Source organism: Microcaecilia unicolor, chromosome 1 (genome assembly GCF_901765095.1).
Source record: "Microcaecilia unicolor chromosome 1, aMicUni1.1, whole genome shotgun sequence".
Classification (NCBI taxonomy): Eukaryota; Metazoa; Chordata; class Amphibia; order Gymnophiona; family Siphonopidae; genus Microcaecilia; species Microcaecilia unicolor.
This window is the reverse complement of record NC_044031.1, coordinates 429,906,731-429,931,200: the sequence shown is the minus strand read 5'-3', so window position 1 is coordinate 429,931,200 and position 24,470 is coordinate 429,906,731. Positions and strand designations below refer to the sequence as shown.

Sequence of the window (24,470 nt, the reverse complement as noted above, 5' to 3'; positions counted from 1 at the left end):
TGGCAAAAGTACACCTGAAAACGAAGTGGATAGAGCACCGTTCACGGAAGAGAGTGTATATGAACAACTTGGAAAGCTAAAGGTGGACAAAGCCATGGGGCCGGACGGGATCCACCCCAGAATAATGAGGGAGCTCAGAGAGGTTCTGGCGGGTCCTCTTAAAGATTTGTTTAATAAATCCTTGGAGACGGGAGAGGTTCCGAGGGATTGGAGAATGGCGGAGGTGGTCCCTCTTCACAAAAGTGGGGATAGGGAAGAAGCTGGAAACTACAGGCCAGTAAGCCTCACTTCGGTTATTGGAAAAGTAATGGAAGCCATGCTGAAGGAAAGGATAGTGAATTTCCTGGAAGCCAATAAGTTGCAAGATCCGAGACAACATGATTTCACCAAAGGGAAGTCGTGCCAAACGAATCTCATTGAATTCTTTGACTGGGTGACGGGAGAATTAAATCAAGGACGTGCTATGGACGTCATCTACTTAGATTTCAGCAAGGCTTTTGACACGGTTCCCCACAGGAGGCTCTTGAATAAACTAGAAGGGCTGAAGATAGGACCCGAAGTGGTGAACTGGATTAGGAACTGGTTGACGGGCAGACGCCAGAGGGTGGTGGTGAATGGAGTTTGCTCGGAGGAGGGAAAGGTGAGTAGTGGAGTGCCTCAGGGATCGGTGCTGGGGCCCATTCTGTTCAATATATTTGTGAGTGACATTGCCGAAGGGTTACAAGGTAAAGTTTGCCTTTTTGCGGATGACACCAAGATTTGCAACAGAGTGGACACCCCGGAGGGAGTGGAAAACATGAAAAAAGATCTGAAGAAGCTGGAACAATGGTCTAACGTTTGGCAATTAAAATTCAATGCGAAGAAATGCAAAGTGATGCACTTAGGGAGTAGAAATCCAAGGGAGGCGTATGTGTTAGGTGGGGAGAGCCTGATAGTCACGGACGGGGAGAGGGATCTTGGGGTGATAGTATCTGAGGACCTAAAGCCTATGAAACAGTGCAACAAGGCGGTGGCCGTAGCGAGAAGGTTGCTAGGCTGTATAGAGAGAGGTGTGACCAGCAGAAAAAAGGAGGTTTTAATGCCCCTGTATAAGACGTTGGTGAGGCCCCACCTGGAGTATTGTGTTCAGTTTTGGAGGCCATACCTTGCGAAGGATGTTAAAAAAATGGAAGCGGTACAAAGAAAAGCTACAAGGATGGTATGGGAGTTGCGTTCCAAGACATATGAAGAGAGACTTGCTGACCTGAACATGTATACTCTGGAGGAAAGGAGGAACAGGGGTGATATGATACAGACGTTCAAATATTTGAAAGGTATTAATCCGCAAACGAATCTTTTCCGGAGAGGGGAAGGCGGTAGTACGAGAGGACATGAAATGAGATTGAAGGGGGGCAGACTCAGGAAAGATGTCAGGAAGTATTTCTTCATGGAGAGGGTGGTGAACGCTTGGAATGCCCTCCCGCGGGAGGTGGTGGAGATGAAAACGGTAACGGAATTCAAGCATGCGTGGGACAGGCATAAAGGAATCCTGTGCAGAAGGAATGGATCCACAGAAGCTTAGCTGAAATTGGGTGGCGGGGGGAAGAGGGGTTGGTGGTTGAGAGGCTAGGATGGGGGAGGGCAGACTTATACGGGGTCTGTGCCGGAGCCGGTGATGGGAGGCGGGACTGGTGGTTGGGAGGCGGGAAATACTGCTGCACAGACTTATATGGTCTGTGCCCTGAAAAAGACAGGTACAAATCAAGGTAAGGTATACACATGAGTTTATCATGGGCAGACTAGATGGACCGTGCAGGTCTTTTTCTGCCGTCATCTACTATGTTACTATGTTACTATGTATATGTACTGGCAAGTCAGATGTAAAGCATTAATAAAGAAGGCTAAAAGAGAATATGAAAAGAAACTTGCTGCAGAGGCTAAAACTCACAGTAGCAACTTTTTCAGGTACATCAGAATCGGAAAGCTTGCGAGGCAATCTGTGTGACCTTTAGATCATGAAGGACCAAAAGGGGCGCTTAAGGAGGACAAGGCCATAGTGGAGAAATTGAATTAATTCTTTGCTTCTGTCTTTACGGAAGATGATATGAGATCTGCCTGTACCGGAAATGGTTTTCAAGGATGATGTTGATGCAGCGGAACTGAAAGAAACCTCTGTGAACCTAGAAGATGTACAGAGCTAAATCGACAAATTAAAGAATAGTAAATCACCTGGACTAGATGGCATGCATCCAAGGGTACTGAAAGAACCCAAACATGAAATTACTGTTAGTAATCTGTAACCTGTCATTAAAATTGTCTGTAGTATCTGAAGATTGGAGGGTGGTTATTGTAACGCCAATTTTTAAAAAAAGGGTTCCAGAGCTGATCCAGGAAATTATAGGTTGGGCAAAATAGTGGAAACTTACAAAGAATAAAATTACAGAACACACAGGCAAGGAGAAATTAGATCTTACCTGCTAATTTGCTTTCCTTTAGTCCCTCCGGACCGGACCAGGATTGGACTGTTGGGTTGTGCCTGCCTACCAGCAGGTGGAGACTGAGAAAAAACTCTGACTCTAGAGAGCCAATAGGAGCCCTGGCCATGTGACCTTAGCCTCAGTATTTGAATAACAAAGCAGGAAAGAAAGAAAGAACTTCTGTGCCGTATGGAATCCTAGCAGCCACAAATTCCTCGGCAAAACCGAGTACTAGAGCTCACCAGCAACTCTCACCAGAGAAGTGGTATGGCCCATTTGTATTAGAGCTCGCCAGCAACTCTCACCAGAGAAGTGGCATGGCCCATTCATATTAGAGCTCACCAGCAACTCTCACCAGAGAAGTGGTATGACTCACTTAAGGTTTCATATATATTCCATCAACTGAGCTCACCAGCAACTCTCACTAAAGAAGTGGTATGACCCATTAAGGTTTTATATATATATATTCCAGCAACTGAGCTCACCAGCAACTCTCGGCAGAGAAGTGGTATGACATATTTAAGGCTTTATATATATTCCAGCAACTGAGCTCACCAGCAACTCTCACCAGAGAAGTGGTATGGACCACGCAAAGTCTTTTTTTTTTTTTTTTTTTTAAACATTCCACGTGTGGTAAAGGAACGAATACACTTCCAAACTTAATAAAAGAATCTAAAGAGTTGATAGAACATGGGAGGGGCCTGGTCCGGTCCGGAGGGACTAAAGGAAAGCAAATTAGCAGGTAAGATCTACTTTCTCCTTCCTTAGCATCCCTCCGGACCGGACCAGGATTGGACTGTTGGGAAGTACCAAAGCAGTAATCTTACGGGAGGGACAGACATTGAGAATGTGGTAGAGTCCCTGAAGACACCCAAACTAGGATGAATACGAAGCCAAAGCTTGACGATCCAAGAACCGCCAATAAACTAAATAGAATGACTACAAAGCAAAAAAGCTGAAAAGTCCAAGCGATGCTGAACATTGTCCCCTACCAAGTGGCCGCTATATAATGTCCCCTACCGCACTATCAGTGCAGCGCAAAGGACAGAGAGACTCGAGAAAAAAAAACAACGACTGAAAGAAAGATGGCAAAGGTAGAAGCAGAGCCGCCTGGAAACAAAAAACTGCAATGAATCTACCTCAGCTGAGAAAGTGGAAACCGAGATCCTGAAGTACAATACTCCAGATATCGTAGACTATTGCTGACCTAGCAACAGATTGGAAGTATGTAAAGCCTGTCAGTGAGAAAGTACCTGATCACTAGAAGCTAAATAGGTAAAAACAAGAATGCAGTTAAATACTATGCAGAAGAAGAAGGTACCTAAATCCTTGCTGCAAATTAGACTGAAGGTCCAAATAAACTGACAGCCGCTGCAGTTACCCAACATGAAAAAATAAAAAAAACATATCTCAGAGCGCAATTCAACTGAGAGAGAGAGAGAATCATCTGTAGCTGTTGCCTCTGCAAACCAATCACCTGAGACTCTTGTCGTAGACCCCAATTAGTGAAAACGGGAATAAATCAACAGTAGACACTTGTTAGAAACATATAGAAGTCCATAAAACACTACACAGTTCCAGGAACAACATGTATAGAATGTTTGTACGTTTAGGAATCTAGCCAGGTGCTCATGGTCTGGATTGGCCGTGGACAGAAAGGTGGGCTCAATAGGACCTTTGAGCTTTTCCCAGTGTGGAATTACATATGTACTTATGTAGTAGAACTATAAATATACATATATATTTTCACAGATGCAGCCATCAAAAAACTGGTCACTGTGTATATGCTCCCGGCATACCTGCAGGAAGAATGCTCAATCTCAACCACCAGACCACTAGTGAGAATACAGAGGCCAACTGAGCGGAGGGATTCCATCAGAGATAAATATCTGGATACGAGAGGGCATCTATCTCTGCCGCTGACAAGTCTTTTTAGCAAGAGAGTAAGCGAGGCACATGGAAGGTCAGAGCAAAAAGAAATAGTTGTAGAACTGGGACCTCCCCTTAAGGTACTATCCACTGAGAACTCTTTTTTTTTTTTTTTTTCTTCAATGGTCACGAAACTGACAGTGAAAAGCTGCCCAAAAAAGACTACCGAGACTCCAAAGCGAATGAAGAAAAAATTCCTTCTTGGGAGCTAGAAAGTAAAATTTTACTCTGCAAAATAGAGCAAGGTAATGGCCGAAGGCCCAAGAACATCCAGAGAAAACAGAAAGTGGGACGCTTGTAGAGAAGACAAAAACAGTCTGCGCCAACTTGACTAAACAAAGAGAGAAAAAATAGAAACATGCTATGAAATCTAATGAGATCACACGAGAGCTCAAAAGAGAGACCTGGCTACATGCACCCCATAACCTAGGGTGTGCCCAAAATGCACCACCCGTTGCTTGACCACAACTGAGAACAGGATGCTGGGCTTAATGGACTCTTAGACTTTCCCCGTATGACCATACTCGTATACTAATAGCAAAAATGCACAGGAAGTGAAAGAATCCCCTTCCAATTGAAAGGAAGGTCTGGAATGAGGACATATAGAATGAAAATGAAAGGATCACCATATGTTGAGCGTGGACTGAGACACACTGGCCTTCAATTTTACCAGATCTCCCCAAACCTCGTATCATGTCATGCCTCCTTCCTCACTGAGATGTACAGAGATGAACAGACGCACACTCACGAGATATGAATGTGGTATTTGCAATCTGGATTGACCCCATCTGAAAACAGGATGGGGACTCTTGGCCTTTCCCATTATGGCAACACTTATGCCCTTATGGCAAAAAATGCACAGAAAATGAGTGAATCTCCTTCCAAGAGAAAAAAACTCTGGAGAGAGGAAGAATAAAATGAAAAGGAATAGACTTGGAAAATACCTATTACGGAAAAGGTGGTGAATTTGTGCCACAGGAGACAAGACTGTACCTGACGTCAAGAAAGCTTGAAACAAGACCCTAAAATCTGTAAGGAAGAGAAAGGGATAGCAGATATTATGGATGGTCATACTGGACAAAACCAGAATGTTTACCATGTGCCCAGGCTGAATAGATAGAGGAAACAAAAATACAAGTAGATGGCATGAGGACCTCCCACTATCCTTAAGTGGGAGAAAATGCAAATTGACCTGATAACTTTACTCCCTAAGTGGACATATATCTTGTAAGTCCTAGAAGAAAACTAAGATAACACATGAGAAACTCCAAGACAGTTGGAAAGTAGAGAAGATGTGAATAAAACATGCCTTCTAAAGCATCTGAGAAAACTGGGTGCTCGGTAGACAGGACTGAGTTTCCTAGAATATGAGAACCATCTGAACCATGTAGCCTATGCAGCTGTCATCTGCTATGCCAAAGAGAACGCATAGCCATGAAAGAAAATTGCTGAAAGGAAGTAAGACCTTATGTCCAGAATTGCAAAGTACGCAACAATTGAGTATCAGACAATGTATTTCATTGCACATGGCATCTGAACCATATAGCCTACGCTCTAGAGAACGTTTGTTAAGATCTTAAAACACTGTATAAGAACATAGCCATGGAGGAAAATTTCCTAAAAGGAATTAAGATCTTATGTCCAGCATTGTAAAGTACCAAACAATGGCACCTGAACCAGATAGCCTATGCCATAGAAAATGTTTGTTAAGTTCTTAAAACACTGTATAACATCATAGCCATGAAGGGAAATGCTTGAAAGGAACTAAGATATTATGGCCAGATTTGTAAAGTACTAATCAATGGACTATTAGACAATGTAGTCCTATTCACCAGGAAATGAGAAAGACACAGAGTGACACACACTGGACCTCCATAAAAACTGCGCTAGACAATAGCAAAGACCTTTCCTCCAAACATCACACACAAGGAATAGGAAATTGGTTATTTTGGAGCTGAGATATAATTTAATTCGCCCCATTGTCTAAAACAGAGAATTCCCGACTGAGCTGCACTTTGAATCGGAGTCTTGCCAAGAACAAAGAAATCGCCAACTGAGCTGCACTTTAATTCACAACATTGCTAGCAACCAAAAAGTCCCCGACGGAGAAAAAACAGAGGGGAAAACAAAATGAGCGCCATTCGCATCGTAACATTTCGTTTTTGTTTTGTTTTTTTAATAGCTTGAAAAATACATGTAAAAATTAATTGCTGGGAAAATATACTACCAATTGCCCCAACTACCGGAGAAACAATATCTCCTTTCCATTGCACAAACAGCCAAACACAGTAAAAGCAGAAAAACGCTGCCGCATCAAGGGAAATTGCAGCTGCAGGCAAAACAATGGCGGCCAAGCGCGCCAAAATGAGAAGAATAAAGTTCGGGGGAGAAAACCACTGACCAGACCGACGAAGAAGCAGGAAATCTGTGCCGCTGAAAAACAGATAACCTCCGATGCCGCACAAAACATGGTTTAGCCTCTGGCCCGACAGGAACCGTCAATACAGCTCCCAAGCTATACAGACCTGTCCAAGAGCGAGCATGCGCTTAACAGTTCGCGCCTCTTTTTTTTTTTTTTTTTTTTTTACAACTATCGCCGCTAACAACGCCGGATAGCAGAGGAAAAATAATGAAGATAACAAAAAACCACCGATTAAAGTCACAGACGCTGACTTTTCACTTTTTTTTTTTTTATTTTTTATTTTTTTATTTAAATAGCTCCGCCAGAAAATAAAATAAAGACTCTTCAAACAGAATAAGACAGAAGAGCTACCTGCTCGTTATAAGACTGGGGAAAGCAAAAACTACTTCCTTTAAATTCCTTTCATTTGAATTAATTTTTTAAATTTTCTTTTACTTGATTTAATTCTTTAAAAACAGCTGCCTATTAAAAGTGGCTGCCTCTCCCAAAGACGGTACACCTTTCCAGAGAAAGGGACGGCCCTTCCCTGCTAAGCCAGGGAGATGGGGAGGAAGGGGGGTGGACTCGAGACACCCGAGTTTAACACCCCAGAGGCTGTCAAAGAAAGAAAAGAAACCCTGTCAAGCCTCTAATTACGATTCCAGGCACAGAAGAAGTATTATAAATATATCTGTAATATCTTATAGAGAAAAAGAGAGAGAGAGACTAATGGGCTCACTTCCTACCTGCTGAGAGACTGAGAAAATGCTGAGGCTAAGGTCACATGGCCAGGGCTCCTATTGGCTCTCTAGAGTCAGAGTTTTTTCTCAGTCTCCACCTGCTGGTAGGCGGGCACAACCCAACAGTCCAATCCTGGTCCGGTCCGGAGGGATGCTAAGGAAACGTGGTTTAATGGGACAGAATCAGCATGGGTTCAGCCAAGGGAAGTCTTGTCTCACCAATTTGCTTCATTTCTTTGAAGGCATGAATAAACATGTGGATAAAGGTGAGCTGATTGATGGTAGTGTAGATTGTCAGAAAACGTTTGATAAAGTTCCTGATGAGACTCCTGAGAAAATTGAGCAATGTTCTGGTGTGGGTTAGGAATTGGTTATTGGACAGAAAACAAGAGGTAGGGTTAAATGGTCATTTATCTCAGTGGAGGACAGTGAATGCAGAGATCAACACACAAGGGTGGAAGCGAACAGATTCCAAGAGACCAGCCAAAGACTAAGAGTATCAAAGTAAGTTTATTGGGACCCAACACGGTCCGTGTTTCAGCATGCAAGCTTCCTCAGGGGTCAAAATACTACATGCATGCCGAAACACGGACCGTGTTGGGTCCCAATAAACTTACTTTGATGCTATTACTCTTTGGCTGATCTCTTGGAATCTGTTCGCTTCCACCCTTGTGTGTTTGATCTTTGTTGTTTTTGTGAAAGGCTTGGACCCCCTTGACTTGCCATTCCTGAACAGTGAGTGCCACAGGGATCTCTATTAGGACTGGTGCTATTTAACATATGGAAATTGGAACGACAAGTGAGGTGATTTATATTTGCAGATGGTACAAAACTATTCAAGGTTGTTAAAATGTGTGCAGACTGTGAAAAATTGCAGGAAGACCTTAGGAAATTGGACTTGGCATCCAAATGGAAGATGAAATTTAATGTGGACAAATGCAACGTGATGCACATTGGAAAGAATAATCCGAATCAGTTACCTAATGCTAGGGTCCATCTTGGGGGTCAGCACTCAAGCAAAAGATCTAGGTGGTGTAGATAATACGCTGAAATCTGCTCAGTGTGAGGCAGCCAAAAAAGCAAACAGGATGCTAGGAATTATATTAGGAAAGGGATGGTGAATAAGACTGAAAATACTATGCCTTTTTGTATTGCTCCATGGTACGACCACACCTTGAGGATAGCGTAATTAGAAATGATAAAGGGGTTGGAACTCCTCTCGTATGAGGAAGGCTAAACAGGTTAGGGCTCTTCAGCTTGGAAAAGGACGCATGAGGGTCAATATAATTGAGGTCTACAAAATCCTGAGTGGCATAGAATGAGTAGAAGTAAACTGATTTTTATTTTATTTAATTGTTCCAAAAGTACAAAGACTAGGGGACACTCGAAGTTACATGGAAATTAATTTTAAAACAAATGGGAGGAAATATTTTTTTCATGCAATGAATAGAACTCAAGCTCTTTGCCGGAGGATGTGATAACAGCGGTTAGCGTATCTGTGTTTTAAAATGTTTGGACAAATTCCTGGAGAAGTCCATAGTCTACTATTGAGAAAGACATGGGGAAGTAACTGCTTGCCCCAGGATTGGTAACATGGAATGTTGCTGCTAATTGGGTTTCTGCCAAGTACTTAGTGACCTGGCTTGGCCACTTTTTGGAAAACAGGATACTTGGACTGAATGGACCATTGGCCTGACCCAGTATGGATATTTTTATGTTCACCTAGCTTGTAAAGTTTGAAGTTCAACAAAGGATCATTAGTGTGATATCCCATTAGGGTATGCAGGCCAAAATTGAATTTTGCTTATTTTGTTTTGTTCTGTTAAACTTGGAAACAAAAGTTGTTGTTTTTTTTTTTTGTTTTTTTTTTTGTTTTTCTTTCTCTGTCCTTTATAATGCCCTTCTGGCGAACCCCAATACAAAAATATTGCTAAATGGGAAGTGGCGCTAATAGCCATGGCACTGGGAAATGTTGGAGAGTGTGGTGCCGTGAGTGACATGTATCACATATGGTGCAATCAACAAATAAAGAACAAGTTCTCAGTGTAGGAAAACCACAGCAAACAAGCACAGCGGGGGTGACATGCAAGATGATGCAAAACAAAATGTCCAATGGACTCAGAGTTCACATCAGAAGCTTTATTTAAAGTGCAATGGACTCAACATGAATCGTGTTTCGGCTTCAAAGGCCTGCTTCACGAGTCCCTAAACAGTACAGAAAACATTATATTATATATATATATATATATATATTCTTATAAAACCAAATAGTCAAAATATGTATAAAAATGGACAGTGACATAGCTGGGGTCAAGTGTGTAAAACAATTAGAAACATCCATAGTGCAATGACGGGTATGTGTCTATAAGTGGGACACTATATAAGGCATGAATATTTATTTTATTTGTTACATTTATAGCCCACATTTTCCCACCTATTTGTAGGCTCAATGTGACTTGCATAGTACCGGAGAGGCGTTACAGACTCCGGTGTAAACAAATACAAAGTGATGTTGTGGTAAGATAAAGTTCATGTGGAGCAGGCACACTAGGGAATCGTACAATGGAAAAGTTGTGTTATGTCCATTACGTTCTTTAGTTGTTTTGTGTTGCAAAGATCAGGCATTTATGTTGGATCGGTAGGGTATGCCTTTTTAAACAGGTTAGTTTTTAGTGTTTTCCGGAAGTTTAGGTGGTCTTTCTTAGTTTTCAAGGCTTTCGGTAATGCGTTCCACAGTTGTGTGCTTATGTAGGAAAAACTGGACGCGTAAGTTGATTTGTATTGGAGTCCTTTGCAGCTTGGGTAGTGCAGATTTAGGTACATTCGTGTTGATTCGGATGTATTTCTAGTTGGTAGGTCGATCAAGTCTGTCATGTATCCCGGAGCTTCATAAAAAATATAAAGTTAAAATATAGATAAAACCATTACAGCATAAAGGCGTTTAACAATAACCTAATATGTTATGGACATAAAAACCTGAATAAGAAATAGATAAATGTAATGGAGAACCATGTGTATAGAAATGTATGAATACATATAACCAGTGTCCACAAATCAAACGGTATAGCCAAACACTACAAGGTGAGATTACTTATAGCTGTAGTCACTTGGTAGGTGTACGTGAGAAAGATGGTAAAAACATAGTTTTATTATATTGGCTTTATTGGAATAGTGAGAGAGGAGAAATGCCCAAGTGAACTAGGGGATAGGAACATTTGTTAAAAAGCAAACAAACCCCAGTACCTGTGAACTGTTAAGTATGTGGTTACTTAACGCTCTAAAGAAATAACCAAAGTAAACCTGAGACATAAAAAGAAAATTGAAACACTGGGGATTACATCTGTAGAAAAAGCAAGGGAAAAAAATAAGAGCTAAAAATCTGTGTACACTCAAAAACAAAACGAAGGTGTAGAAGGAAGCTACTGTGGAAAAACGTCTTAAAACTCTGCAGCAGGATGAAGTGTCATGCTTGACAGCCGGTAAATGAAAAAACTACAACGCATGTATTAGAATAATGTGAGAGAAGATCCACCAGAAGGTGGAAAACTCAAGCACCCCACGGTAAAAACAACAATATGTAAAAAGTGGGAGTACGACCACGAAAACCAGAAACTGGAAGATGTTCTTGAATAAAAAACTTTATTGAAAAATTTGAAGACTCGACACGTCGTGTTTCGGCCGTCAGGCCTGCATCAGGAGTCTGCTGTACAAAGTGCTGCAGAGCAATGACGATAGAAATCCTCTGGAGTTTTTACAGCAGTCTCTTACACAGAGAGTTGCTAAAAAGTAATAAGGTTGATTCTTCGGAAATAGCGTGGTAGTCTTAAAAAAGACTGTTTTAAAAAAGTCCGTCAGAAGCGCTGCTCACACTGTTGATAATATAGATGAAAAAAAAGCCAACATCAGCAGCAGCGTCAAGATTTTAAAAAATGTGCCGAAGCACTGATGAGTGGCACAACCTAAAATTGAAAAAAGATCGGTAGGCAAAACTGCTAGAGTGATGATAGCTCAATGAAAAACAAAAATAAGAATGAAACGCGGGAAAAGGTATGTAAACATTGGGTCACAAATACAAAAATGAAAAGACTCAAGTATGGGACCATCAAAAGTAAAATAGAATAAAACCCTAGTAGTAGCATCTTACCTCATCTTTGTGTCAGTAACTGGAGCGCTGCTACTAAATATACAGCATGACGTGGTTTAAGTTTGTCATCATCTATAAATAACAGCATACTAATGTATGTAAATATAAAATGTAAATGGTGACATCCGGGTAGATAGTCTTGTGCAGACTAATTGCAAATAAAAAAAACAAAGACCGGCATATAAGATGTTGACACCAATAAAAATATATTCATAATGAAAATGGGTGTGGATTGCAAGCTATGTAACATATATCCACAGCGGGGTGTTCCCAGGTTAGGAGAGGAACAGTATTAAAATCAGTATGTGTAGCCCTCCTGGAGATTGGATTACATACCAAAAACAGATGAATAGAGTAAAAATGATAAAAGTAAAATAAAAGAAAAGCGTAACTGAAAAAAGGGGGGGGGGGGGGGTAACACAAAATGGAGAAAAAGGAAAAAAATGTGAACAAATGTAACCTAGCTGCTATCGTCGGTAATCTTCTATTTAAAAAAAGCTAACTGGAGGTGGTAGACACTAACATAGCCAGAGGTACTAAAGGAGCGGACTGAGGGTTGAAAGAGAACCCAGCAATAGCCAAGGTCATATCTATATGAATATATAAAAATAGGCTAAAGAGGGTTGAGCAAATATGCAAGGCTATAGCGATATACTGGGTTATCCCGCGGTCACTGAGGTCTATCCCCAGCAGAGCTCAGGTCCGCCTGCACCTGCCGCTTGTGCTCTACACTAGCACCCTCTTCCCACCAACTGGGTCCCATCCGCCTCTGGGCCAGTCTCCCGCTCTCAAATTATTCCCAGTGATTACTAGGTTACTGGGGCCACACTTCCAGTGGTCCCACAGTTCCCAGAAAGCGCTCAGACCCAAACCACCAGGATTCTTAGTCTGTCCAGACAAGCAGAGGCGGCAAACTAAAAATATTGTCCTGAAAAATATTGAACAGTGAACCATAAAAACAGATGGAACAAAACACAACACATAACAGGTAACTGAATATGGATCAATCTAAACATTTATTCTCTGCCTGGGAAGTACAGGAAATGTGGCTGCTCACAGATAAAATCAAGCATGGTACTGGAAGATTGGATGGTAGACAATGTAATGCCAATTTTTAAAATGGTTCCAGAGGTGATCTGGGAAATTATAGACTGGTAAAACTGATGTCAGTGCCGGGTAAAATGGTAGAGACTATTAGAATATTAGAACAAATTTACAGAGCATGTTCAAAAGCATGGATTAATGAGACAAAGCCAACATGGATTTAGTGAAGGGGAAATCCACCAATTATTACATTTCTTTGAAGGGATGAACAAACGTGTGTAGAGGTGAGATGGTCGATATTGCGTATTTGGATTTTTCAGAAGGCATTTGCCAAAGTACCTCATGAGACTCCAGAGGAAATTGGGAGAGTGATGGATTAGGAGGTAGTGTTATTGTGGATTAAAAACTGGTTAAAAGAAAACAGTAGGGTTACATGGTCAGTATTCTCAATGGAGATGGGTAGATAATGGGGTTCCCCAGGGCTCTGTACTGGGACCGCTGCCCATTAACAACATATTTACAAATGATCTAGAGATGGGAGTAACTAGTGAGGTAATTAAATTTGCTGACGACACAATTATTCAAAGTTGTTAAATCACAACAGGATTGTTAAAAATTACAAGAGGACCTTAAGAGACTGGGAGACTGGACATCTAAATGGAGGAGTGGAGGAGTAGCCTAGTGGTTAGTGCAGTGGACTTTGATCCTGGGGAGCTGAGTTTGATTCCCATTGCAGCTCCTTGTGACTCTGGGCAAGTCACTTAACCCTCCATTGCCCCTGGTACAAAATAAGTACCTGAATATATGTAAACCACTTTGAATGTAGTTGTAAAAACCTCAGAAAGGCAGTATATCAAGTCCCATTTCCCTTTCCCTAAATGGCAGATGACGTTTAAGGTGAGCAAGTGCAGAGTGATTCATGTGGGATAGAAGACCCCAAATTATAGCTACGTAATGCAAAGTTCCACATTCGGAGTCACCGACCAGGAAAGGGATAGGGGTCATCGTTGATATGTTGAAACCCTCTGCTCAGTATGTGGTGGCGGCTAAGAAAGCAAGTAGAATGTTGGGTATTATTAGGAGAGGAAAACAAAAATGAGGATGTTATTATGCCTTTGTATCGCTCCATGCACCTCGAATATTGTGTGCAATTCTGGCCACCACATCGCAAAAAAGATGTGGAGGGGCATTTTTGAAAGGGACGTCCATGTTTTGATATGGATGTCCTCGCAAAATTTCCCGATCTAGGGGCGGGGAAACCCGTATTTTCGAAACAAAATAGACGGCCATCTTCCGTTTTGAAAATACCATCAGGGATGTCCAAATCCTTAAATTTGGTCATCCCTAGACTTGGTCGTTTCTGATTTTCGGCAATAATTGAAACCAAGGACGTCCATCTTAGAAACGACCAAATGCAAGCCATTTGGTCGTGGGAGGAGCCATCATTTCTAATGCATTGGTCCTCCTGACATGCCAGGGCACCAATCGGGCACCCTAGGGGGCACTGCAGTGGACTTCAGAAATTGCTCACAGGAACATAGATCCCTTACCTTGTGTGCTGAGCCCCCAATACCCACAACTGTACACCGCTACCATAGCCCTTACGGGTGAAGGGGGGCACCTAGATATGGGTACAGTGGGTTTGTGGTGGGTTTTGGAGGGCTCGCTGTTTCCTCCACAAATGTAACAGGTGGGGGGGGGGGGGATGGGCCTGAGTCCGCCTGTGTGAAGTTTACAGCACTCACTAAAACTGCTCCAGGGACCTGCATGCTTCTGTGATGGACCTGAGTTTGACATCTGAGGCTGGCAATCAATATTTTGAAAGAAATTATTTTTGAGGGTGGGAGGAGGTTAGTGACCACTGGGGGAGTAACGGGAGGTAATCACCGATTCTCTCCGGTGGTCATCTGGTCATATCGGGCACCTTTTTGTGACTTGGTCGTAAGAAAAACATGACCAGGTAAAATCAGAGTGTTCGTCAGGGATGCCCTTGTTTCTTTCGATTATGGGTCGAGGACGTCCAAGTGTTAGGCATGCCCAAGTCCCGCCTTCGCTACGACTCCGATATGGCCCCTTGAACTTTGTCCGTCCCTGCGACGGAAATTGTTGGCGACATCCAAAACCGGCTTTCGATTATACCGATTTGGACAACCCTGTGAGGACACCCATCTTCCGATTTATGTCGAAAGATGGGTGTCCTTCTCTTTTTTGAAAATGAGCCCTACAGTAGAATTAGAAAAGGTTTAGAGAAGGGCAGTGAAAATGATAAAGGGGATGGGATGACTTTCTATGAGGAAAAGCTAAAGTGGCTAGGGCTCTTCAGCTTGGAGAAAAGACAGCTGAGGGGAGATTTTATAGATCTCTCTCAAATCTCCCCTTAGCTGTCTTTTCTCCGAGCTGAAGAGCCCTAGCCACTGAGTGAAGTGGAATGGGTAGATGTAAATTTCTTGTTTACTGTTTCAAAAAATAATAGGACTAGGGGGCACACAGTGAAGCTACAAAGTAGTAAATCTAAAACTAATCTGAGAAAATATTTCTTCTCTTGTAATTGAATTCTGGAATTCGTTGCCAGAGAATGTGGTAAAAGCATTTAGCGGGGTTTAAAAAAGGTCTGGATAGCTTTCTAAAGGAAAAGTCCATAAGCCATTATTAAAATGGACTTGGTGAAATCCACTGCTTATTTCTAGGATAAGCAGCATAAAGTGTATTGGGATCTTGCCAGGTACTTGTAACCTGGATTGGTCACTGTTGAAAACAGGATGCTGGGCTTGATGGATTTTCAGTCTGTCCCAGAATGGCAATACTTATGTATTTATCCTTCTCTTTTCTCCCAAACTGAGACTAGAGAAAAATCTACAACCTAGCTGAAGAGGGAACAGTTAGTTCTCTGTAACAGCTTTAAACATGCACCACCTGCTGGTCAGACGAGATAAATACACTTCAAGAAATAATGCAGTTTTACAGGCTTAAAACTGTTTTGTCACAGTCATACTAGGCAATTGATGGACCTTTGGGTTTTTGCCCAGTATGGCAATACTTATGTACTTATGAGGAACAAGCTGTTTAGGTCTTGGTATACGCCAGAGAGCTTCTAATTTGCTGCTGAGTTAATAGACATCCCTTTTCTATTCATGTATCTGCTTCTTTCTGCTTCCTTCTTGAATTGGTTACATTCCCTCGAGCTGTATAATACTAATCTTTTGGGTACCATTAGAAGCAGTTTTAGGTGGATGTGGCTTATTGCATACGTTTATGCAGACAATTTTGTAGACTTGACTAAAATAGACCAGAGGTGATATAAGTACTTTTCACAGCCTAGGGAAGTTAGGAATTGAGGCTATAGTTTAATCTGCTACTGATAAGTATTCATATTTTAAAAATGACCTCTGTCCATAAGAGGTAATCAGTTCATAATTTATTTTTTTATTTTTTTACAATTTTAGCCTTCTAAATCTTCAACTAAAAGAAAATTTTGGAATGACCAGGTAACATTAAAGAAAACAAAAGTGGAAGCTGCTGTAGACCCAGAATGCAATGAAAATGAGAATTTTAAGGGCGTTTCTCAAGAAGCTTTTGACCTCATGATAAAAGGTAAGTGTTATGCCACAAACTTCTCCCTGTATTGAAAGGCTACTACTGAATTCAATATAATGCTTTTCTAGATGCACTGATTTGAAGCAGTGTTTTAAATAGTAGCCACATGTCAACATCTCTTAAGCTTCCTAGCCTGTTTCTGGCTAAGGTCAAACTTAGTGTCTTAGCCATGAATTGAGCACAGTTCTTGTTTGGCTTTTAGGCGGAGATAATCTGTTCCCCACTCCTCCTCTATGGGGACAGTAAACTACTGGGTTCTGACAAAACAGTTAAATTTCCAGTTAAATGCTGTATGAAAATATACATATGGATAGTTTTGAAGCTGACTTATTGTCTCAACTTCCAGAAAATCCATCATTGCAGTATTGGAAGGATGTGGCTGAAGAAAGAAGGAAAGCTCTCTATGATGCTCTTCAAGAAAATGAAAGGGTAACTTGAACCTTTTTTTGTGTGTGAGAGAGAGAGCAGGTACTGTTGTGTGTGTGTATGTATATATATATATATTTTTTTTTTTTTTTTACTTTCTGAATTGTACTATTCTAGTTGCACAAAGAAATTGAACGCAAAGACATTGAAATTTCACATCTAAAGCACGAAAATGATGAACTTCTAGAACTGGCAGCACATGTACAATATATGGCAAGCATGATTGAGGTAAGTTTTCTTTTTTTGCTTTGTCCACAAGTTCTGATGATCTTGGATGGTCTAAATTATAGCTGCATCTTGTACATTTTTGACTTTCATAAAATATGATTATGAAGTATTTGAAAATTGTTACTTTTTACTGAGATTAGTCATTTTCATATAGTCTTTTATAAGGTCCAGAGGAGGTACAGTTGTTAATCTTGAAATCCTTAGATCATGAAGCAAAGCTTGAACTCTCTTCTATTCCAATATCCTCAAAGGCATGCCTTCTTAGCTAAACTTGTCGGGTGACGGTAAATAAAATACCCTGGTCATTCAGAAATAGTGAGGTTAGTACCAAACAGCTGTCGTAACTAGTAGTCAACTAATCTACTCAAAACCTAATACCATTGCACTTGAACAGGAAATAATAGCAGATGTAATATTCTCCTGGCAACATTCCTGTCAATGTAATTTCAAACAAACGGCTACTTTTATTACTAGCTTAGTACTTTGGCTGTTCATGTTGGGTATTACTTACTAGACTGGGGTTCAGAAATTAGGCTCCTTGTAATATTTTATATAGTATACATGCAGTATTCAAATGGCTACGATGTTCATACCTTAAATCTGATCAGACCTGAGTAGAGTTAACTAAAACCAGTTTGAATGTTTTCATATCTTCCAAATGTGTAACATTAAATGAGTGTTTTCTGTTTACTTCATTGGCTTAAATTTTTTCAAAATTGGCTCATTTTTTTTTCAAAATTGTATTGAGAATTTTGAAATTGTATTAATAGAATAAACATTAACAGAGCATCCACCAGGAAGAATGAAATTTATTAATAAGCTTCAAATATAAGTGTGAAACAATTGGTAAAAAAAACACAAATGACGATGGGCTAAACATTAATAATACTATTAGTGCAATAAGAGTCCAAAGGTGCACAAATCTTCATGGACAGAAGCTTGTGTTTGAGCCAACACAGCTTCATACTTTCTGATGCAAATTTTCCACCATTCCGAGAAATTTAATTGCGAGTTGTCTTTCCATTTACAAATCAGGTGCAAGCAGTAGCATGCATCATAAATTTTGATGATTAGTTTCATTGCAAATATGAGGATCCGATGAACGTAAAATAATCATTCTGTAGGTGAGCTCGAAATTATTAGATCGAAGATAATCGCCATTCTCTTCCAAATAAAGCTCCAATAGGCTTTAACATTTTTGCAATAATATATCATATGGTATAAGAAGCCCTGTACAGAGGAACAGGACCAGCATACATCCAAGACAGGTGACTTCTTAATTTTGGCAAGTCTAGAAGGAGTCCAATAAACATTATGAAGGAGGATTGAGTAATTGCAGCAGATTTTGTGGGTCTGAGTACTATGCCAGAAGGTAGTCCAGTCAAAATTGGTTGCAGATAAATCAAATTCTTCCCCCTTGTAGATTTTACTAAGGAAGAACAAGTAATAAGTCACATAATTTCATGTATAAAATTGATGCTTTCTTTTTGCCTGTTAGAATGAGGTAGCAAAAAGAGGACTCTGAGGAGTTGGAATGAATAGACGATCTTTCCAGAAATGAGGAAATGTAGGAAGTAACCTGTGACCAAGGAATTGAATGAGTTAAGGGTGGTCATGGGCTCATTTAATGCCTAAACAAGTTTCATAAATTAGTTCCTTGCAGTGCTGCACGCCAGGCCATACTAGTTAAAAGAGCAACCACATCAAACAGTCTGTCTTGCCCCTGCCACTTGATAGCAGCTAAAAATGAATGCTTCCAGATATAGAATCTTGGAATTCAGATTTTTTTTTCCAGTATTCTAGTCTTCATATGACTTATTTGCCTTTACTAGCTTAAAACTGGATGCTTATTGTACAAGTTTGCAATTTTGATGAAGTCCCTTCTCTAGGTTACCTGAGGAAGTAGGAAATAGTGATCTCTACAAAGTCACAAATGTCTGGCAAAATTGAGATTTAAGCATAGATTTGCCTTCAAGGTAACTTGCCCTTCCTGCTACTTTCATGCACTGGTTTTACAAAAGAAATTTCAAAAGCTCAAGTCATTCTGGATTAATATATTTTGATATTTTCTCAGAGAATTACACATTACTAGTGTTAATACATGCTGAAAAAGCTTCTATATAACCCCAAAGTTGTTTGTTCTGGGAGCTTTCTATACTTCCTTTATTGGCAACTAGATAAAAATTGCAGTAAGACATATATCCACTGAGAACAGAGTTAATTATTCTACTTCTTTTGAAACAGAGGTTAACAGGCCAGGCACCAGATAGCCTTGAGGAACTGAAGAATCTTGATTTGGATGAAGAGGCTTGTGAAAATGAATCGGAAGATGCTACAGAGGAGGATTCCGAAGAGGGGCCTTCACAGAGCACCAGTGATTCTGGAAATAATGCAGCGGATTCACCTACAGAAGACACTAGTTGAATTAAACCTACCTTTTTAAAGAACTTTGAAAGTGCCCCATTTGCAAAGGCTGCTTTTTATTTTGTCTTGTTACTGCACCACTGAATACTGCCAAAGGGTGTATTTTCACTGGTTCCTAAGAAGTTGAGTCTGCTTGAACAGGACTTAAAAGTGCCAAGAGGGTTTTGAGTGCTTTGTTCTGCTTAATATGTAGTTCTGTCAACAGCTGCATCCTGCAGAAAGAGAATGTTGGTTGCATTTGGTCACTTTTTTGTACAAATACTGTGTATTTTAGTGTTGTGTAAATATTTTTAAATGGTTGGCTTATGCAATTTGAATATACTTTAAATAAACATTGCCCTTAAACTTGTGACATTTTTAACTGGCATACTAGATGTGTACAGACTATTTGGCTTTACTATGCACTTTATACTGTATATAGGTGGCTTTGGAAGTAAAGATTTAAGGAACAAGAAGAGAAAAATGCTGCCATAAATGAGTGGCCATAAAGATCAGCATGGCATAAGAGGGACTTTTATGCAAGCAAAGTACCCATGCTCTTAACCATACCCCCCCCCCCCCCCCCCTCCCGTTACTATCTCAGTCGATTACTTAAGAACATAAGCAGTGCCATACAAGACAGACCAAAGGTCCATTAAGCCCAGTATCTGTGGCTAATCCAGGTCACAGTACCTGGCAAGATCCCAAAATAGTACCCAGCTCAACTAAACGTTTTTGCACTCATTCCATAGGGTTGTTTTTTAATTACCACTGGAATAACAATTCCAAACAGTTCTTGTTTTCCTACCAGACAGTTCAGATGCTTGGGTTTGCTGCCTTCTAACCAGCAGATGAAGGCTGAGCTACAAGACTAGGACATCATTTGTAAGAACAGTCTGTTTATTACATTTGTACCCCGCGCTTTCCCACTCAAAGCAGGTTCAATGCAGCTTACATAGTAATTGGGATTACAAAGTATTGGTGGAGAGAAATAAGTTTACCTAGTAATTTCTCAGCCGATGGTAGATGGAAGCACCTTGTGCAGCTGGGGACCAGTTGGTAGGCCATTTTTTTTTTTTGGGGGGTGGGGGGCCTACAATTGGTATATTAGTTTTGGCTCTTTCCCTGCTGAAGGAAAATTAAATTCAGGCACTTTGTCCCTAGAGGCTTTCTGGGCTTCATAGAGGTGAGCTTGATGTCTGTACTGAGCAAAATGTTAGAGAGACTATTATATTAAAGAACAAAATTACAGAACTTCCATAGCGTCCCACAGATCAATCCAGAGACTTATGGGTTATGTCCCTCTACCAGCAGGTGGAGATAACTTCAGAGGTTTACTATATGTGGTCATTGCAGTCACCTTAACTTCAGTATTCTCTCTATCTAGCAAGGGGATGGTCATATCTGTGCAGCTCTGCATTGATTGGCTCCTGGCAGTCCCCTGGGTCTGAGGTGTCCTGGGACTTGGGTGCACACCTGGTGGTGCCAGGTCCCTCCCTTCCTCCCCCTTCAACCCCTCCTCTCTGGCTGACTGGAGTTTGTGGTTCTCACTCTCCCAACTTTAAAAGGAGTCTGAGGTTTCTTTTGTTCCTGCGTCCTCTCCTGCCTTAAAAAAAAAAAAATGGTGTTTGAGCACTGTTTAAAAAAAAAAAAAAAATCTGAGATTTGTCCAGCACGACAAACTCATGCCGGTTTGCAGTACCAGCTGAATGGTGTGAGGACCGACTTGGCATGCGACAGCGATTTCCTGAGGGGGTGAGTAGTCATTATCCTTTCTACGCCAGTGGGCAGAGCAAAAGGGGCTCACAGTGTGGGAGCCACTGGGCTGCTGCAGTTTCCCCGTGCTTGAGATCCACTGTACAGCCCAACTCCGTGGAGCGGTGTGCTCCTTCCCTCCCAGCTCATTTTGGTGGGCGCAGGGCAGTTTTCTTGGGTGTGTGTGTGTACTTGATGGCGCCATCTTTCTTGCTACTCCACATGGCAATGCTGAAGCCCCAGCGCTCCCCTGGGTCCTGATTTGCTTGCGATTCAGGCAGTTTTATATGTAGGCTTTTCAGAAATGTGACTGGGGAACGTGTGGATCACTCCCAGTTTCTTCATATTTGTTATTTAAGGGCTTCTGAGAAAGGAGGCCTGGGGAGGTTTGCATACTGCTGTGGGAGTCCTCGGGTCTCCCACAGCTTTCCAGGGGCGAGGTTAGAGACCCATTAGTCCCCTGCAGCTGTTCTGTGGCAGCGAGAGCCTTAAGCTGCAGCTTGGAAAGTCTGGTAGAGATGCCTGTGCTTCACTAGGCGATTTCCACTAAGAATATTTCTGGACCCTCCTTGAGGAGGTTCAGGGTGTGTGTACATCATTAATGGAAGGGAGAAAGGGATCGGGATTAGGGATCCTACTGTAGGTTTTTCAGTAGCCTAGTGGTTAGTGCAGTGGACCTTGATCCTGGGGAACTGAGCTCAATTCCCACTGCAGCTCCTTGTGACTCTGGGCAAGCCACTTAACCCTCCATTGCCCCTGGTACAAAATAAGTACCTGAATATATGTAAACCGCTTTGAATGTAGTTGCAAAAACCTCAGAAAGGCAGTACAGTGCACTCCATTTAAGTGCACGTCGGATAAGCACATGCTCTGTTTTTACTGCATGCCGTACTTCGGTCCCGTTTTTGGCACCATATTTCTATGGGGACAAACTTCGGTTTAGCGCACCACTGATAAGTGCAAGATTCGCTTATATGCATGGTTCAAGACCGCTCCTCTGCAGGAAAGACTCTGCATAAGCGCGCACATGGAATATGGAAGCAGATTGGTGCGTGACAACCAATGAGATTTCAAATTTACTGCCTCTTTAACTGCCACAGGCAGAATAAGCGAAAGAATACTGTTAGAGCGTGCACCAGGGTCGTCATCGCAGCGGAACTGTAAGACTAACACTGGCTGAACAAATAGAAGAAGTTAAAAAATTAGAAAACAGTCAAGCATCTATTGCTAAAGAATATAGTGTCAATCCCAGTCAAATTTCACGTGTCTTGAAGCAGAAAGACCAGCTTCTGGAAGACTGGCAAAATACAAATCCACAACGAAAACGGGTGGGAAAAGCTGAGGAGGTAGAAGATGCTCTTCGGTGGTTTTCTCAAGTCAGGAGCAGATAGTTTCCTGTCAGTGGTCCACTGCTTATGGAGAAAGCTAACCAGCTAGCTGAAAGTCTTGGACTAACTGAATTCAAAGCCACTGTTGGATGGCTGGAAAGATGGAAGGAGAGGAACAGCATAAAATTCAAGAAACATGGTGAGAAACAAGACGCTGATGACTTTGGTGCTGAAAATTGGGTTGTTTCAGTTCTTCCTACCATCTTGAACGAGTTTGCACCTCGTGACATTTTCAATGCTGATGAAAATGGTCTCTACTGGTGAGCAATTCCTGATGGAACACTTGTATTCAAACATGCTGAAACTACTGGAGGTAAAACATCGAAGGACCGACTGACGATCCTTTTTTTTTTCTGCAATATGGATGGGAGTGAGAAGTTGGAACCCCTCGTCATTGGAAAGAGCAAACAGCCCTGTTGCTTCAAGAAAGTTAAGTGACTTCCTGTGTCATATGAGGCTAATGTAAATTCATGGATGACTGGGGAAATTTGGAAGCAGTGGCTAAAGAAGTTAAACACTAGAATGCAGGCACAAAAGCGTCAGATTTTGCTGCTTTGTGATAATTGTACTGCACACAGGGATGATGTCAGGCTGTCTAATACCAAGGTGGTCTTCCTGCCACCAAGCACTACCTCTCTGATTCAACCTATGGATCAGGGCATAATAGCCAATTTCAAACAACATTATCGGGCTCTTGTGCTACGTCATCTGAGCGTTAATGGATGACCAGATTGGCAAGGATAAACGTCCTGTTGAACTGGCTCGTAATCTCACTGTAGGATTCCCTACATATGCAGAAAGAAGCCTGGAATCATGTTACACAGGCAACCATTGTGAACTGCTACAAGCGGGCAAGCTTTGTTAAGGATGTGGAGGGGGATGCAGCTGTTGCAAACGTGTCAGATGAAGAGGTTATTGACATACCAGCCGTGTTACTGAAGAGGAGTTCCATTGCTAAGTAGCTGTTTACGATCTACAAACAGCTGAAGACAGCACTTGCGTCAAGATATGCGCCTACACGCAGGCAACAGCCGATGATGGAACAGATGAAGAAATGAGCAGCGAGTCACATGCTGATGAAATTCAACAACCTCTTCCTGTTATTTTTGCAAGAGCGCTGGAGAGTCTCAACACCATGCGGGCCAATCTGGAGGCCACTGGATGTCAGTGCTATAACAGTTTTTACCGTCTGGCAGATAGTCTATGGAACTCACAGACCCAAGAGTGTACAGAGGACTATAACTGATTACTTCAAGTAAAGCCTAATGTCAGTTAACTGAGACTGTATACTGTATGTATAATAATAAACAGTACTGTACATATGTTTATCAGATGTCAAGCTTCTTTGGGTCGCAACAGTTAAGTGCACGCTCTGGTTAACTGCATGCAATCTTTGGTCCAAGACCCTTGCACTTAAGTGGATTGCACTGTATATCAAGTCCCATTTCCCTTCCCCTTTCTCAGAGCATGGCAGTACAGTTTGTTTAGTTAGTCAGGCTTAGGGCTGTTGACTCCATGTTTGTGTGAGAAATGTTACATTTTGAGACTAGTGCAGGCCTCTCAGGTTTCTCTTGGTTTCCATGGTAATCCTGCACCCTCTGTGCTGCCCTGGTGGCATTTGCTCTGTGTGTACTGTTTACATCAAACTAGTTTTATTTGGGAGGGTGGCTGTCCTTTCAGTCTGAAAGTTACAGGTTCAAGGCTGGTTTTATCCATCCTGTTATCAACAAAAAAAAAACATGGAAAAGAAAATAAGATACCTTTTTTATTGCTTACTAGTAAAAAAGGCCCGTTTCTGACACAAATGAAACGGGCGCTAGCAAGGTTTTCCTCGGAGTGTGTATGTTTGGGAGAGTGTATGTGAGAGTGACTGTTTGAGAGTCGGAGTGAAAGTGTGATTGTGTGAGAGAGAGCGTGAGTCTGGGTGTGAGTGTGTTTGTGAGAGAGTGTGTGTGTGAGAAT

General features: G+C 41.5%; 1 protein-coding gene across 4 annotated transcripts in view; it reads left to right on the top strand.

The window, feature by feature from the left end:
* GMNN (geminin DNA replication inhibitor) overlaps positions 1-19,738 on the top strand; it is a 44,390-nt gene extending 24,652 nt beyond the window's left edge. For all 4 annotated transcript variants that reach the window (XM_030212179.1, XM_030212170.1, XM_030212193.1 and 1 more), the window contains exons 4-7: positions 16,158-16,305; positions 16,655-16,737; positions 16,852-16,962; positions 19,207-19,738. In XM_030212179.1, coding sequence (XP_030068039.1) covers positions 16,158-16,305; positions 16,655-16,737; positions 16,852-16,962; positions 19,207-19,386 — 522 coding nt within the window. In that variant the 3' untranslated portion in view covers positions 19,387-19,738. The remainder of the gene's footprint in view (positions 1-16,157; positions 16,306-16,654; positions 16,738-16,851; positions 16,963-19,206) is intronic.
* Positions 19,739-24,470: the final 4,732 nt, after the last annotated feature.